Raw genomic sequence first — 16,131 nt, forward strand, 5'->3', positions numbered from 1 at the left:
GGTTCTCATCACAGGAGGGCCTCGGGGTTAGGTGTCTAATTCTCACTGGCTGTTCTCCTTCCCAATGCCTGGGGCACCTGTAGGGCGAGGAGGGGTCTATTTAGTGGTTGGAACCCATAGAAGAGGAACTGCTAGTATGTATGAATTCATGTGTCCAGTGAGACAAAAAGCAGGGAAAGAAAGAGGAGAGAAAATGTTAGCTCTCGGTTTCTGGGTGAAGCTACCAGTAGAGCAGGCTCGACGTACTTGCTGAACATAGACTAATCCTAACCTTCCCTTCCTTCTACACCTTAACTCCACCTCTAACCCAAGCCCTAAGTCCTTGTGGATCTTCAGGAAGAGACCCATTCAGTTCCTGGGTTTGACAGTTTGCATAGGTCCACAAGCCCTCTTAAATGTCTGCAGCTTCACGGGTAGGGGTCAAAGTCTGGATCTGAGTGCTGTGCTCATGCACTCTAGGACACTGAACGCCTCCCAGGGATCAATCAAGCAAGACTTATAGATGTTGGGAATCAGTTCCTCGGTTAGCATTAAGAAACTTGTCCCCTGAACCCAAAGCAAGGCCACTACGGATACATCTGGGTAACCCTGAGGCTCACTGGTGCCTAAAAAAAGCAGAGACCCATCCTGAGTGACACACTGCAATTCAATGTCTGAAAAACAAAGCAGGTAGACTCGGATGAACAGTACAGGCTGGGCTGGGTTCTGCTCAATGGCCTTGCCAGGGGCTGAGTTTGGTCCAACGGAGATATCCCACCTCTTCAGAGAATACATTCCTGTCTGGCTGAGAGGCTTTCAAGCATATTAAGGAGAGACCTCCCCGAACCCGGGGCCATGCTAGAAGGGACCCTCCACTTTCCTCCCAGGTCCTGTTAGGTCCTTCTACTGACTAATACATTGATCTCTAAGACCGTATGTAGCCAGGTCCTAGAACATACCTTTCTCATCAGGGACCTCTTTAAAAATAAAAGATATAGACTTTTTTTTGTCTAAAAGGCTCATAGGCACTTTGAAAAGTATTTCAGATGTTCACAGCCCCAAGCTAAAGACTCCGTCTTTTGGGATCCTGTTTCTTGGACCCTGTGCCTTCACTTCATATGGCATCCGGCTGGAGCCCTAAATTTTAAGATGGCTGCTGCAGATTGGCTTGTCAATTCTTGTGGCTTCAACCTCTACTGCCCTCTGTTGGCCATGAGGAGGGAGGATAGGTTAAAAAACAAAAAACAAAAAACAAAAAACCCCAACATACTGGACTCCTTCCTGGCATTGAAACTGAGACAGACTTTCTCTCCTGGAATGCTAGGGGCAGACAAACTTCCAGCAGCTTTTGCCAGAACCTCTAGAAGGTTTACCTTTCCTCGGGGGTGGGGGTGGCTGGGATAAGGGGGTACATACAGGGAACCATCACATGAAGTCAAGGCCCCACAGTCCAGGTCCTGAGCCCCTGCCTATGTGTCAGGGTGGTCTGATCGGTCCTCCCGTAGGCATCCCCCTGGCTGGAAGCCCGGGAGGCAGAGGCCGCCCTGCCCCTTAACTCGGACGACGAGGATGTTGGGAAGTTAGTGAAGGCCCGTGCCTGGCCAGAACTTCACATCACAGAGCTCCACATCACTTGCAACACTGACTGTATTGGTAGGGGGTTAGGGAAACAGTGGAACGAGAAATACAAAACCAGGTAGAGAGGCCGGGCATTGCAGGGGCCAGGACACCCTAGAACTCCTCACTTTCATCTTCGCCGTCCATAGACTCTGTTCCCACTTCTTCATAATCCTTCTCTAAGGCGGCCAGGTCCTCCCGGGCCTCTGAGAACTCTCCTTCCTCCATGCCCTCGCCCACGTACCAGTGCACAAAGGCCCGTTTGGCATACATCAGGTCAAACTTGTGGTCGAGGCGGGCCCAGGCCTCGGCGATGGCTGTGGTGTTGCTCAGCATGCACACGGCCCGCTGCACCTTGGCCAGGTCACCCCCGGGCACCACAGTGGGGGGCTGGTAGTTAATGCCAACCTAAGAAGAAATAACAAGGAGGGTAAGCTCCTGGTTCTGGGTTCCCAGGAAGGGTTCTATGGAAGGACTCCCAAAGCCCGGAGAGGGGCTGTCCCCTGGTGTCTGGCATTGCCAGTCTATAAGGAACACAGGGATAAGGGAGCAAGTTTACCACCATTAGGAAACAAACTGATCCAGAATGTGGGACTTTCAAGACACTAAGACCAGTCCCTTCAAAACCACCACCCAGAAAAAGGGTGGCTGCTTTCATTAAAAGAATGAAGAGGGGCGCCTGGGTGGCTCAGTGGGTTAAAGCCTCTGCCTTCAGCTCATGCCATGATCTCGGGGTCATGGGATCGAGCCCCGCATCGGGCTCTCTGCTGGGTGGAGAGCCTGCTTTCCCCTCTCTCTCTGCCTGCCTCTCTGCCTACTTCTGATCTGTCAAGTAAATAAATAAAATCTTAAAAAAAAAAAAAAAAAAAAGAATGAAGAGACAAATACTATGCCTGGGCCTAGATTATATCCTGACTTTGGCAAATGGATATGAGAAATACTTGTGGAAATTGGGAAAGTTCAGATATTGACTTAGGTATTCTTATTTTGGAGGAGTATTAATTTTGTTAGGAACAAAAACAGACCAGTGGGTCAGAAATGCCTGTAAATGAGTGTAAATGGGTCAGCAAAGCAAAAATAAAGGAAGCCTAGGAGAGTCAGATTTTGAATCGAGGCAGCGTACATGCAAATTATACTAATCTCCCCATTTTTCTATAGTTTAGAAAATAGTTTTAAAAATATAAAATCTTGTGAGATGTCCAATTGGATCTAAACCTAACCTACTTTAAAAATTGCTCTATTCAGATATTCAGAATATATACATTTCATATTCCACGTTTAAAAAAAAGAAAGTGGGACGCCTGGGTGGCTCAGTTGGTTAAGCAGCTGCCTTCGGCTCAGGTCATGATCCCAGCGTCCTGGGATCGAGTCCCACGCAGGGAGCCTGCTTCTCCCTCTGACTCTGCCTTCCACTCTGCCTGCCTGTGCTTGCTCTCGCTCGCGCTCTCTCTGACAAATAAATAAATAAAATCTTTAAAAAAAAAAAAAAAAAAAAAGAAAGAAAGAAAAGAAAAAAAAGAAAGAAAAGTCAACTTCCCCCTTAACTGCCTCTCCAGACAGCAAGCTTACTACTTCCTGAAGGCAGCCTATTCTTTCTCCCAGTAGCTGAAGCTTTCCTAATATGGACTTGGGAGAATTCACCTCCCGCACTTCCTAGCCCCGGTTGCTAGTTTTGAGCTACAGGACAGCTCTTCAGTCCTAGCACATGGCTGTTAGCTTTAACACCGGAGTCCCTGTGTCCCCTCCCGTCATGGTCACATCTGCAACCAACAGCAACACCAGGCAGGGTTTTCTAAATGCCACAGCTGCCACCTTTAATCTTTCTAATCTCACCCTGGAACAAAACCCATAAAACTTGAACTTGCTCAGTACCCTCTGGGAATGTGGAGCGGGAAAAGAAAAGGGCATAAACAAATTCTTCCTCATTACTTCAAAAGGAAGGGGCTGCATTCATAGATCTTCTGACCATGTCTTGCCCATTATCTGAATGGAAGGTCTTTTGAGTTTCCAGAAGCATGCTCTTCCCAGCAGGAGTTGTATTGGGTGGGTACATTCCTGGCACAGGTGAACGATCGATCCCAACCCGACTGGCAAACCCAGGGAGTGCCTATTTGCCAGGCTAAGAGACGTGAAACCTACTTTTCCTTTCATAAAGACAAGATTTGGGGCAGAATAAAAAAGCTGTTATTTGCCCGAATCTCTCCATCCCTAGCGCTTTTTTCGTCCTGCCTGGCGCTCTGTAGCAATCTTCCCTCTCAGCGGGTACACAAGCCACATGCTCACCGCCTCCCCTCTCCCCCACTGCACCCCTCCCGCCCCCGACTTCATTCCCAGCTTGCCTTGAAACCTGTGGGACACCAGTCCACAAACTGGATGGTGCGCTTGGTCTTGATAGCAGCGATGGCGGCGTTTACGTCTTTGGGCACCACTTCCCCGCGGTACAGCATGCAGCAGGCCATGTATTTGCCATGGCGAGGGTCACACTTGACCATCTGGTTGGAGGGCTCGAAGCAGGCGTTGGTGATCTCTGCCACTGACAGCTGCTCATGGTACGCTTTCTCGGCCGAGACGATGGGGGCGTAGGTCACCAGGGGGAAATGGATGCGGGGGTAGGGCACCAGGTTGGTCTGGAACTCCGTGAGGTCCACGTTGAGGGCCCCGTCGAAGCGCAGGGAGGCCGTGATGGAGGACACGATCTGGCCAATGAGCCGGTTGAGGTTGGTGTAGGTGGGGCGCTCGATGTCCAGGTTGCGCCGACAGATGTCGTAAATGGCCTCGTTGTCCACCATGAAGGCACAGTCCGAGTGCTCCAGGGTGGTGTGGGTGGTCAGGATGGAGTTGTAGGGCTCCACCACAGCCGTGGACACCTGGGGCGCGGGGTAGATGGCAAATTCCAACTTGGACTTCTTGCCGTAGTCAACAGAAAGCCGCTCCATCAACAGGGAGGTGAAGCCTGAGCCAGTGCCACCCCCAAAGCTGTGGAAGATGAGGAAACCCTGAAGGCCGGTGCACTGATCTGTCTGGGGTAGGAGAGAACAGCGTTAGCAGGCAGGTGACCCACCCCACCCCCTAGTTCCCCAGCCCCTTTCTCCCAACAGAACCCTCTTCTGGGGACGCCTGGGTGGCTCAGTTGGTTAAGCAGCTGCCTTCGGCTCAGGTCATGATCCCAGCGTCCTGGGATCGAGTCCCACATCGGGCTCCTTGCTCAGCAGGGAGCCTGCTTCTCCCTCTGCCTCTGCCTGCCATTCTGTCTGCCTGTGCTCGCTCTCGCTCACTCTCTCTCTCTGATAAAAACAAACAAACAAAAAAACCCTCTTCCATCCCCAAAGCTACTGTGACCCAACCACAGCTTTATTTACTTCTGTATTTAGAAAACAAACACAACAAAATCAATAAAATAAACAAAATAAAACGTGTACCACAATTTGTACTACATCTTATTGCTGGTATAATGAACGGTTTGACAAGTGTGTATACCTACCTTACCAAACTAATCAAGATAGAGAAATTTCTGTGACTCCAGAAAGTTCTCTCATGCTCTTTTGTTTCTTCTCAGGAGAGGTGAGAAGAGAACACCTACAGGGGTTTGAAGTTCTAGGGGACAGATGACCTCGAAGGGCGTTGCTGTGTTCATGAAGTGGCAAGTGAGGGGCGGTGGGAGGGGAGAGGTGAGGAGGGTCGGGTGGGATGGAACATTGTTGTCGGACAGCTGGGCCCTCTCAACTCTGCAAGAGAGTGGGAGGTCGGGGGAGGCGGTGGCGGCATCTTGTTGAACATAGAGATCCCTCGCCCCGCACTTGAGCCTGGAACCCAGGGACCTGCGGGTTTAACAAGTACCCGGGCTGACTGCTGATGTAGCTGGAACTTGGACTAGAAGAGCGTCAATTTGGGGGCACCTGGGTGGCTCAGTGGGTTAAAGCCTGTGCCTTCAGCTCAGGTCATGATCCCAGAGTCCTGGGATCGAGCCCCACATTGGGTTCTCTGCTCAGCAGGGAGCCTGCTTCCCCTTCTCTCTCTGCCTGCCTATGATCTCTGTCAAATAAATGGATAAAATCTTAAAACAAACAAACAAAAAAGCACCCTTTATGGAATGTACATTTTTTTTAGAAGAGCATCAATGTGTACCAGATGCACAGGGAGTAAGGACATAAAAATTCTCCATTTATTTGCGATATATCCATATAGCAAATCACTGTTGTACACCTGAAACTAATGCTATGGCAATTATATCCCAATAAAAATCACTTAAACAAAAAGCAAGCTTTATGCAAACTGAAAACAACAACGAAAATATCCCAAACACCTCACCAAACCAAAAACCAAAACCCAAAAAGCAAACCACCCCTCCTCCCCACACCCCCCAGCCCAAAAACCTCTTTAAAAAATCCTAGGACACTTGGGTGACTTGGTTAAGCATCTGCCTTTGGCTCAGGTCATGATCCCAGGGGCCTGGGATAGAGTCCTACATTGGGCTTCTTAGCCAGGAGTCTGCTTCTACCCCTCCCTGCTGTTTGGGATCTCTCGCTCTCTCAAAAAAAAAAAAAATACAATCTTAAAAAAAAAAAGAAAGAAAAAATTTGAAGCCCAAAGGGAACTTTGTTTTTGCAAGCACAGAATCCCATTCCTCAAGTCAATGACTGGCAAGTCCTCCGTCCAAACTAGTGAGCAGAAGTAGGTCTGGACAGTCCCCTCTAGAGGACCAGTGCCATAGTACCAGCTCCCACTTGGCCTCGCTCCTGGTTTTCAGTGCCTCAGGTAAGGGATGGGATAAACTGGGAAGTGGTTAAAAACTAACCAGTAAGTGAGAGCCTCTCCCAGCTGTAAAGTTCTGCTTAGGAATCTAAGAACAGGCTGAGCGGCCAAAGCAGCTTATACCTACTCGCTGGGGGCAGAGAGGGATCAAAGCTCAAAGGCGGCTTGGATTGGACGGTTGGACCTGCCAAAGCTAGGAACCAGCCACGAAGGAGCCCAGAGACTCAGGCAGAACCAGTTATTCCGGCTCCTAACCCTAGATCCACACCCGGGACACGCAGCTCCCCCTAGGGGCAGGCGAGGATAGACAAGCCAAAGGAGCCATCAGGACACCACGGCCCGGGCCACGGCCACAGATCTGCGGTTTCCCTTTCTTCCACACGTGTCCAGCCTCCCAGGCCAGGAAGGGAGAGTCAGGACACATCGAACTCCTGAAGGTGTCAAGGGCGCTCGGTCTGCTCACCAGTTTTCGGATTCGCTCCAGCACAAGATCGATGATCTCCTTCCCCACAGTGTAGTGGCCTCGGGCATAGTTGTTGGCAGCGTCCTCCTTGCCAGATATCAGCTGCTCAGGGTGGAAGAGCTGCCTATAAATGCCAGTTCTTACCCCATCTTGAGGGGAAGAAAGAGGGCAAAGGTAAGAGAGGCTGGTCTCATCCCCCACGAGGACACAGGTGCCAGGACCTCTGCTGCATGGACACAGGTGCTAGGATTTACGCTGTTAAGCTAAGCTCCCCTAGGTAAAACTGCAAAAGGGAGCATGAATGGCAAAAGGCCTTCCAGAGACCCCCTTCCAAAGTCTAGTTAGTCCTCCCTGGGCCTGAGAGGGGTAAGTCAGGGGGCCCCTTTAACAGCGCCTTCCCTCATAGCCACTTCTACTTGGTGAGGAATCAGAGGGGGTCTAGGGGAATCTCAATGACTTTTTTTTTATTTTTAAAGATTTTATTTATTTATTTGAGAGAGAGTGAGAGAGAGCATGAGAGGGGGGAAGGTCAGAGGGAGAAGCAGACTCCACAGGAAGCTGGGAGCCCGATGTGGGACTCAATCCTGGGACCTTGGGATCATGACCTGAGCTGAAGGCAGTCGTTCAACCAACTGAGCCAACCAGGCGCCCTCAAAGACTTTTGACTGGGACTAGAACACAGACTAATGCAGAAAACCCACTCCACAGTTTAACATCCACAAAACGGTCTTTGGAAAGATGGGGAGATGGAGAAGTGCTTGGGTGGCTCAGTGGGTTAAGTGTCTGACCTTGGTTCAGGTCACAGTCTTAGGGTCCTGGGCTCGAGCCCCTCGTTGGGTTCCCTGTTCAGTGGGGAGCCTGCTTCTCCCTCTCCCCCACACTCTCTTTCAAATATGTTAAATCTGAAAGGAAGGAAGGAAAGGAGAGGGAGAGAGAAAGAAGGAAGGAAAGACACAAGGAAGGAAGGAAGGAAAAGAAAGAAAGATAAGAGAGAAGAGGAAAGAGAAAGAAAGACAGGGAGGCGGTAGGGTAAAGTTTTCAGGAACAGGAAACTGAGGGGATCCAGATGCAGAAAGAAGGAAGCAGAGAACCCCCTGGGAGCCAGCAACAGCCGAGTTCCCACAGGTCCACATCCTATTAAGGGGCCCACCCCTTCCAGTTAAGACTGAGTAAGGGGCCATTAAGAATGTTCTCAATGCCCCATTCCTTAGGCAGCTCAAGAGTCTGTGGGTAGGAAAAAGGAAGTAAGTTTAAAGTTTCTGCTTTTATAACCATTCTTTTCTGCAGCCTTCATTCTGCATCTGACCCCTGACTCAAAAATCTGGCAGTTTCTGGGCAGAGCAGTTTGACTGATAACCCTCTTGGCACAGGAAGCCCTTAGGACCCCTCCTGAAGTCAGAGTCTAGACAAAAGAGCAGACTTTAGAGTTGTTCTTGGCAGGGGGCTGCCTGCATTCCAACAGCTTTTCCCCTAAGCAGAGCTCCCCACTGACTTTGGGGCTGGCGAAAAATACAGGCTGGAGAGGGGAACCTTGCCCACTCACCTATGACAGCAGGCTCCAGGTCCACAAAGACAGCTCGGGGCACATGCTTGCCAGCCCCGGTCTCACTGAAGAAGGTGTTGAAGGAGTCATCACCGCTGCCCAGCGCCTTGTCACTGAGCATGGTGCCATTGGGCTGGATGTCGTGCTCCAAGCAGTAGAGCTCCCAGCAGGCATTGCCCATCTGCACGCCCGCCTGGCCCACATGGATGGAGATACACTCACGCTGTTGGGGGAAGCAGAGAGATGATGTGGTGTGAATGGAGAAGGGAAGCAAGTTCCCTCCCTGGAGCCTGAGGCCTGACAGTGAGTTACATGGTCCAAAACCCAAAAGCCTGGGTTCCCTTTCCAGACTTTCCCACACTTTAAGCCAAACGACCTCATTTTCTTTTCATTTCCTTAGGGCTCAAGAACGAAGGTGGCTAAAAAGCCTAGGTCTTCAGGGGCAGGAACTAAAGAAAGCCGATACCAAGCCACCAAGTCCCAATGCCTAGTGTGCTGGGCGGGGCGGGGACAGGAAAGCTCAGAGTCCTGCACACCAAGATGGGGCCTCCAGCACTGGACCCCTAGGAGAAGGGGTCTCCCATGGTGGGGACTCTGTGCCCCTTCTGAAGGGGCAGAAGATGAAGTTCAGGTCTTTGGGTTAACAGAGGCAGGGGCTCTGGAGTTAGAGCTAGTCTGAAAACTCATCCACAACCTCCCCTTTTTTGGGGGGTGGGGGATAGGCCCTGACTCTGGACACTTGTCCCTGCCCACCGCAGTACACAGTCAACCTAGGTAAGTGCTGCTGGATGGTCATGATGGAGCCAGAAGACTCGCCCTGCCCTTTCAGCTCTCCTGAGGTAACTCCTACAAGGGACAGACTCTTTTCTATTCTGGTCCTTCACCCCCAGCCCACAGTCTAGAGTGTGAAAGGGCTTGCATATGTCCCAGAGGCGGAGGAGGTCTTCTAAGACAACTGGCAAAAGTTTAGCGATTTCAGGAGCTATCCTTCAAGACAGCCTCCAAGCCTCTACAGGGCCTCAGGACACAGGCGGGGTCTAAAGATTCCTGGGAGGCCCTGACGCCTGACACACCCCTAGCTCTTCGGTTTAACGGAGGAATTCACGGGCTTAGGCAACTAGGAGAGAAGTAAAGATATTCCTCCTGAGACGGCAGGAGGAGCTCACGGTCATGCCTGACCAGGGAGGGGTCAAGGTCGTGCACCTCAGACTTCTGGCTGGAATCTGGCCGCGGGAGACAAAGGCATTCAGACGAACAGTGCAGAATTGGAGAAACCTGCCGGAGTTGGCCGAGCGGCCCGGGTCCGGCCTCCAGCGCGGGAGTGTGACTTCACAGGGAGGCGGGGACTGCAGCTGGGGGCGGGCGCCCCTTTGTCCCGGACTGCCGCGGGACAAAACTGGGGCGGGTCCACGCTCCAGACTCCGAAGCGCGCTGCCCAGCCCTGCCGGGGTTGGGGGCCCCCAGGCTGCGCGCAGCGCGGGACAGACCTCACCACGCTGGCGCCCCGCCGGCCCCGCGCCCTTCCCTCCCCTCTGCAGCCGGAGCGCGCAAAACTTCTCCAGCTCGCGTCCGCCCCTCCCCGCCTCTCCCGGGCAAGGAGCTCAGAAGACCAGCGCTCGGACGCGGCGGGCGTCCCCGGCCTTCCGCACAGCCCCCCACGCCGTGGTCGCCGTGACCACCCCAAACCCCCAACACACCCCGGACTGCCCGACCTCCCCTCCTTCCCGCGCAACTGGCCCTTTACCCGGGACCCTCGGGCGCCCCCAGCACGCTCTTTCCCGCGCAGCACCCCCCTCCCCGTGGACTCCACCAGTGCCCCCAGCTCCCTCTCACCATGGCTGTTCTGACAAGTGATGCTTGCGGAGGGTCGTTGGCTGCAGACGCGTTACGGGTCTCCAGCAACACTAAGAATCCCCGAGCAGTCCGGCTAGCTGGGGCTTATATATCCCCGCCCAGCCGCCAGCCATGCCTCCTGGCGGGGCTCCCGCCCCCTCCGCGCCTCTCATTGGGCCGAGTTCCCAGCGAGGCCCGCCCCCCTCTCCGTTATTGGGCGGGCGCTCATGAAATATCCCCGCCCTAGCAGGTCATTGGGCAGTTTGTAAAGCCAAAGGGAGGGAAAGCCTTGGGGATCCGAGTCCTCCCGGACCGATCGACCCTCGTCCCCTCTTTTGGAGCGTGTGCTGGATCTGAGAGGTTGGCGCTTTGGAGAAACGCATTTGTTTCTTTGTTGCCTTAAGTCATTTTACGGGTAACGCGGCGGACCTAGTTCGAAAAGTGCATAAACCTTGGACGGTGGCGCAGACTGGAGCTCAGCAACCGCTAGAGAAGGAAAGATGCTGTGATGAGAACCAGGTGCTGAGAGCTCAAAAGGCAGCAAGGGTGGGGGAGGGTTGGACAGGCAGGTATGGGAGAGAGCATTCCAGGCGCAGGTAATTGCAATTTACCTCCCTTTCACTGCGGCAAGCGCTTCAGATCAGGTGACTCCGATTGCGAGAGAGCAGGGGGTCCAAGCTGGGTAAAGCACATTGAAGAGGACTTGTAGGGTGAACATGGATGCTACTTTGAAGAGTTTGCACATAATTCCACTGGCTGTGGAGCACCTTTGAGGGCCAGTGATTAGAAGAGTGATGTGATAAGCAGTATTTCAGGCAGTCATAGATGTTACTTCTGTATTTTTTTTTTTCTCCTGGTGGTGATTTCATATATTTCCATGCGAAAGGGCATACACACATTTTCCTTCAGTTGTTTCTTAGCTGTCTGAGATGGGGTCTTCTAAATACCTAAGTGAAACAAATTAGCCCATTTCCTAGCTTGGGAGGGTTAATTGGCATTTGGTTTAATCAAATATCTGGACACCCCACAAAGATTACCTTAATATTTGTTCAGCACATTCCAGAGGAGTCTGAAGCATCTGTCACCTCCTGTTCTCACTTCCCACTGGCAAGGCGACTGCACCCAGATTATGCCAGTCAGTCCTGGAGATTTGAATTGTTGCTTTAGGAAAATCTGCAGCTGCAATGACTTTCTGTTGATACAACTCATGAAGATTTAAAGTTACTGTGTCACTCACCAGTGTGACATCAGATCAGCTGCCCCCTGGATTCCTCCACTTGTTTCTCTATAAGACTCCAGACATATTGTTCAAAAGTGTTCTGACATGTTTTTGAGACTAAATGTTTGTCTAGGTGGCTTGGTGATTTAAATTCAGGGTGCAAAGGTTAACTTCAAACTCTGAAGTGTGTTCTTTGATCCCAACCCTTGTATTTTATGAGGCTGCTCGCTTTAAAGTGGTTATCTCTGGTCAAGGGATAAGGTGAGAGAGTGTGGTTGAACATTCAAAGAGGTAATTTGAAAACCCTTGGATATACAAAGCTAAGTCATAGTTATTCATTGTCTGTCACTGGCCCAAGCAAAACAACTCAAATGTTACATCTTACTGAATGTGGGCATATCAGTGATTAAAATGAAACGATCTGGCCATAAACTCAAAAAGCATAAACTCCACACCATCATCTCTTCCTTGCCTGGTCCTATTAGATATTCATTCTACCAGCTTTGTAGCATCTGCTGGTTCAAAATGTCCTTCCGTTTCATTATTGAATACAGTGAGTGGGCTTTACCCCCAAATAAAACTATATTTGCAACAGTAATCCTGTGTTATTTGTGGAAATGACACAAACCAACCTCTCTTGACAATGTGCTTCTTTATAGAACACAGATTAAAATCAGTTCTCTCATAAGGTGTTTGGATTTATTTTTGTCATCTAGATGACTGCAAAGCTTAGATTTTTTTTTTTTTTAAGATCTTATTTTACTTATTTGACACAGAGAGAGAGAGATCACAAGCAGAGAGGCAGGCAGAGAGAGAGAGGGGAAACAGGCTCCCCGCTGAGCAGAGAGCCTGATGTGGGGCTTGATCCTAGGACTCTGGGATCATGACCCAAGCTGAAGGCAGAGGCTTAACCCACTGAGCCACCCACGTGCCCCCAAAGTTTAGATTCTTTTTCTAACTTTCATCTTTTTCTCTATATTACTCCGCTGATCTCAAGCTTAGTGCCATTGCAGACATGCCATTTTTACACAGTTCTTCAGGAATTTAAGATATACTGAAGTTCAGAGGGAAAGGTCATGGTTACCTCTAAGTTTCAAACAATCTAAAGATTCCTGATAAGTCTGCATCCTTTCCTGATAGGTACTTCCTTCCTGTCCTGCCTTGCCACAAAGAATAAAATAACACTGAATTGAAAGGAAACCCACAGTCCTGTCTGGGTGAGGGAGGGACAAAGAAGATGGAGAGGCTTTGTGGGAACAAGAATATCCTGTTCAGGGCGCCTGGGTGGCTCAGTGGGTTAAGCCTCTGCCTTCGGCTCGGGTCATGATCTCCGGATCCTGGGATCCAGTCCCACATTGGGCTCTCTGCTCAGCAGGGAGCCTGCGCCCCCACCCCCTGCCTGCTTCTCTGCCTACTTGTGATCTCTGTCAAATAAATTAATAAGATATAGGGACGCCTGGGTGGCTCAGTTGTTTAAGCGGCTGCCTTCAGCTCAGGTCATGATTCCAGCATCCTGGGATCGAGTCCCGCATTGGGCTCCTTGCTCAGCGGGAGCCTGCTTCTCCATCTGCCTCTGCCTGCCACTCTGTCGGCCTGTGCTCACTCTGACAAATAAATAAAATTTAAAAAAAAAATAATAAAATCTTAAAAAAAAAAAAAGAATATCCTGTTCATCCGCTGGTGAAGAATCAAGGTAGATAGGAAGACACCAGGGCCATAGCTGACCATTCATTTTTTTTTTTTTTAAAGATTTTATTTATTTATTTGTCATAGAGAGAGAAGCGAGAGCAAGCACAGGCAGACAGAGTGGCAGGCAGAGGCAGAGGGAGAAGGAGAAGCAGGCTCCCTGCCAAGCAAGGAGCCAGATGTGGGACTCGATCCCAGGACGCTGGGATCATGACCTGAGCCGAAGGCAGCCGCTTAACCAACTGAGCCACCCAGGCGTCCCCATTTTTTCTTTTTTTAAAGATTTTATTTATTTGACAGAGAGAAATCACAAGTAGGCAGAGAGGCAGGCAGAGAGAGGGGAAGGGAAGCAGGCCCCCTGCTGAGCAGAGAGCCCGATGTGGGACTGGATCCCAGGACCCCGAGATCATGACCCAAGCCGAAGGCAGCGGCTCAACCCACTGAGCCACCCAAGTGCCCTGACCTATTCATTCTTTTTTTTTTTTTTTTTTTTTTTAAAGATTTTATTTATTTATTTGACAGAGAGAAATCACAAGTAGATGGAGAGGCAGGCAGAGAGAGAAAGAGAGGGAAGCAGGCTCCCCGCTGAGCAGGGAGCCCGATGTGGGACTCGATCTCAGGACTCTGAGATCATGACCTGAGCCGAAGGCAGCGGCTTAACCCACTGAGCCACCCAGGCGCCCAGACCTATTCATTCTTGAGTCAGTGCCAACATTGTAGAGGTAGTACCTGCTTTTCAAATGACTGAGTTACCTAACAACTGATGGCCACTCTAGCAAAGTTGCCGAAGTTGGGTGTGTCTGTGAGCTCGCTTTTTCCCCTATTGTCTTATCTTGAAATTCACCTACCCTGGGACTGGGGCAACTGCTCCCTAGGATGGAACCCCCTTTCCACCCAGTCCCTATTTCACATCTCATAGCAGAACCCATTTAGGACAAAGTAGGGAAGGATTGTATAAACCCACCAGGAGTTGGTCATTCTTCCCTTACTTCCTTAGGACTGTAAGTGTCCCTAGCCCACATTTAATCCCCTTACCAGTTCCCAAAGGTCATGGTTCATCCTGGCCCTATATCTGAAATAGGATGTCTGGGGTCACCAGGTCTGGATTTTGAAGGGACCCTGCTCTAATTGTTGCAGACAACTTGTCCCTGATGTGCAAAAATTAGAACCACTGATTGTAACACCGTGCTTTGGGTACACAGAGTTTTGTGTCACTGGCTACTAATTACTCATCGTGGATAACATTGTTTCTATACAAGGCTAAGTGAGTTCTAAGTTTCAATAGTTTTGAAGCGAACTGGGTGGATACTTCTCTTGACCTTAAATTCTGACATTTAGACACATTTTGACATATTCCAGGAATTTAATTCTCTGAACACAAGAACACCTTGGTCACAATGGAAAGATTGACAATACTGAAGTTAACACCTTTATTTTCTTACCCTGTGAAGCCTTAGATGTGGTCATGACCACATAGATGCACTCTGTGCATGATTCTGTACCACAAGTTTTCATTGTCTTTATCAAAAAGCATTGGGAAAACAACAACAGTGCTGTATCTGACCTCTAACCCACTATTATTCACTGCATCATAAATATAATTCATTGTAGGGATGGCTGGGTGGCTCAGTCTGTTAACATCTGCCTTCAACTCAGGTCATGATCCCGGGGTCCTGGGGCTGAGCTCCACACCAGGGCTCTGTGCTCAGCGGGGAGTCTGCTTCTCCCTCTCCCTCTGCTCCTTCTCTCTTGCTCTCTCTCTTAAATAAATAAAAATCTTAAAAAACAAAACCAACTTCCACTGAATTATTTTGGTTATTGGATTTTTTGAAATTCTAGAATTTGTATTTTTTTCACATGTCCAGGTATCTGTTCAAATTCCCTAAATTTGTTTATCTCCTTGAACAGAGTAAGCAGTTATTTCATAGTCTGTGTTTGATAGCTCCACCATCTGTGGCTCCTGTGGGCTCCTTTCCACGGTCTCCTGTTTCACTGGTTTTCTTAATATCTTGTCTCATATGCTTGGTTCCATTTTATTGTATTCAGGATATTGTATTAGCAAAATTACTGTAGAAACAAGTCAGTTTAGAGTGATGACATTTTTTCCTCCAGAGAGAGTTTTTGTCTGCTTATGCCAATGGTTTGGGGAAATCACTACTTTGGGATCAACTTAATCTGATTTTCAAGGACTGGTATCATTGGAAGCCTAGATGCAATCTCCTGAGTGAGCCTATTTCCTACTTCTGGCTCACCCCTATTCTTGGGGTGCAAAGGACTGAGAGCCTCGACCCAATGTGAGAAACATTTACCAAGTATACCACCCCCTGACAGGCCCAGACCCCTACTTCTGGAAGGCTTTCACAGTCACCCACCAGCCTCTGACCTGCCCCTCTCCACATTGCAAATGCCCCCAACGGAAGAGTGGCCTGTAGTACTGAGCCAGGTTCTCAGGGCCACTATCTTCTCAGTGGTACTGGTCCAGTAATTCTTCAAACATATGTCAGCTCTCTGATGCCTTTGGATTTTTAAAATACTTTGTCCAGCCTTTCTAGTTGCCCTCAGTGGGATGGTCATCCAAAATTACCCATCTACCATGATCAGGAACCGAGGTTACACTTAGAAGTTACCTGAGTAGGTTCACACATGGCACAGTAATGATATGGAAAATGTCATTACACTCCTGTCTGTCTTTGACTCTGTGTTAAAAGAGTTTTGCAGAAACAATTAGGCCTTGGAAAAATCAATTGCTCTCCCTAACAGGAGCTGCTGGTTTCTGTACTCCTAGCAGCGGGTTTCTATACTCACGGATCACTTCTATCTGTGACAAAGCAGTTAATGATTTCATGAGTCTTTTCCTGAGAGCCAACGAGGGCCTATTATGCATAAGGGGAACAAAGAGGTGACATCCTCATTTTACAGGGACACTAAACGATTAATTAATTAGTTGACAGACCTCAAGAGAAAGCCTAAGATTCAGGTTTCCGCTTTCCTCTGCTTTTTCAAATTGCGTATTTTCCCCAAGGACATAGAGGAATCTAA

General features: G+C 49.7%; 1 protein-coding gene across 2 annotated transcripts; it reads right to left on the bottom strand.

Moving 5' to 3' along the window:
• Positions 1–1,608: 1,608 nt before the first annotated feature.
• On the bottom strand, positions 1,609–10,275 carry LOC131814751 (tubulin alpha-8 chain). Of its 2 annotated transcripts, none has more exons than XM_059146003.1 (5): positions 10,188–10,275; positions 8,355–8,577; positions 6,812–6,960; positions 3,936–4,616; positions 1,609–2,004 (listed from the first exon to the last, which is right to left on the bottom strand). In XM_059146003.1, the coding sequence occupies exons 1-5, from the start codon at positions 10,188–10,190 to the stop codon at positions 1,711–1,713; spliced, it is 1,350 nt and encodes a 449-aa protein (XP_059001986.1). In that variant the 5' UTR covers positions 10,191–10,275; the 3' UTR covers positions 1,609–1,710. The 2 variants fall into 2 exon arrangements, with proteins under 2 accessions (XP_059001986.1, XP_059001987.1); XM_059146004.1 differs by lacking the exon at positions 10,188–10,275 and adding an exon at positions 9,558–9,634.
• Positions 10,276–16,131: the final 5,856 nt, after the last annotated feature.

The sequence above is a fragment of the Mustela lutreola genome, chromosome 14 (assembly GCF_030435805.1).
Source record: "Mustela lutreola isolate mMusLut2 chromosome 14, mMusLut2.pri, whole genome shotgun sequence".
Classification (NCBI taxonomy): Eukaryota; Metazoa; Chordata; class Mammalia; order Carnivora; family Mustelidae; genus Mustela; species Mustela lutreola.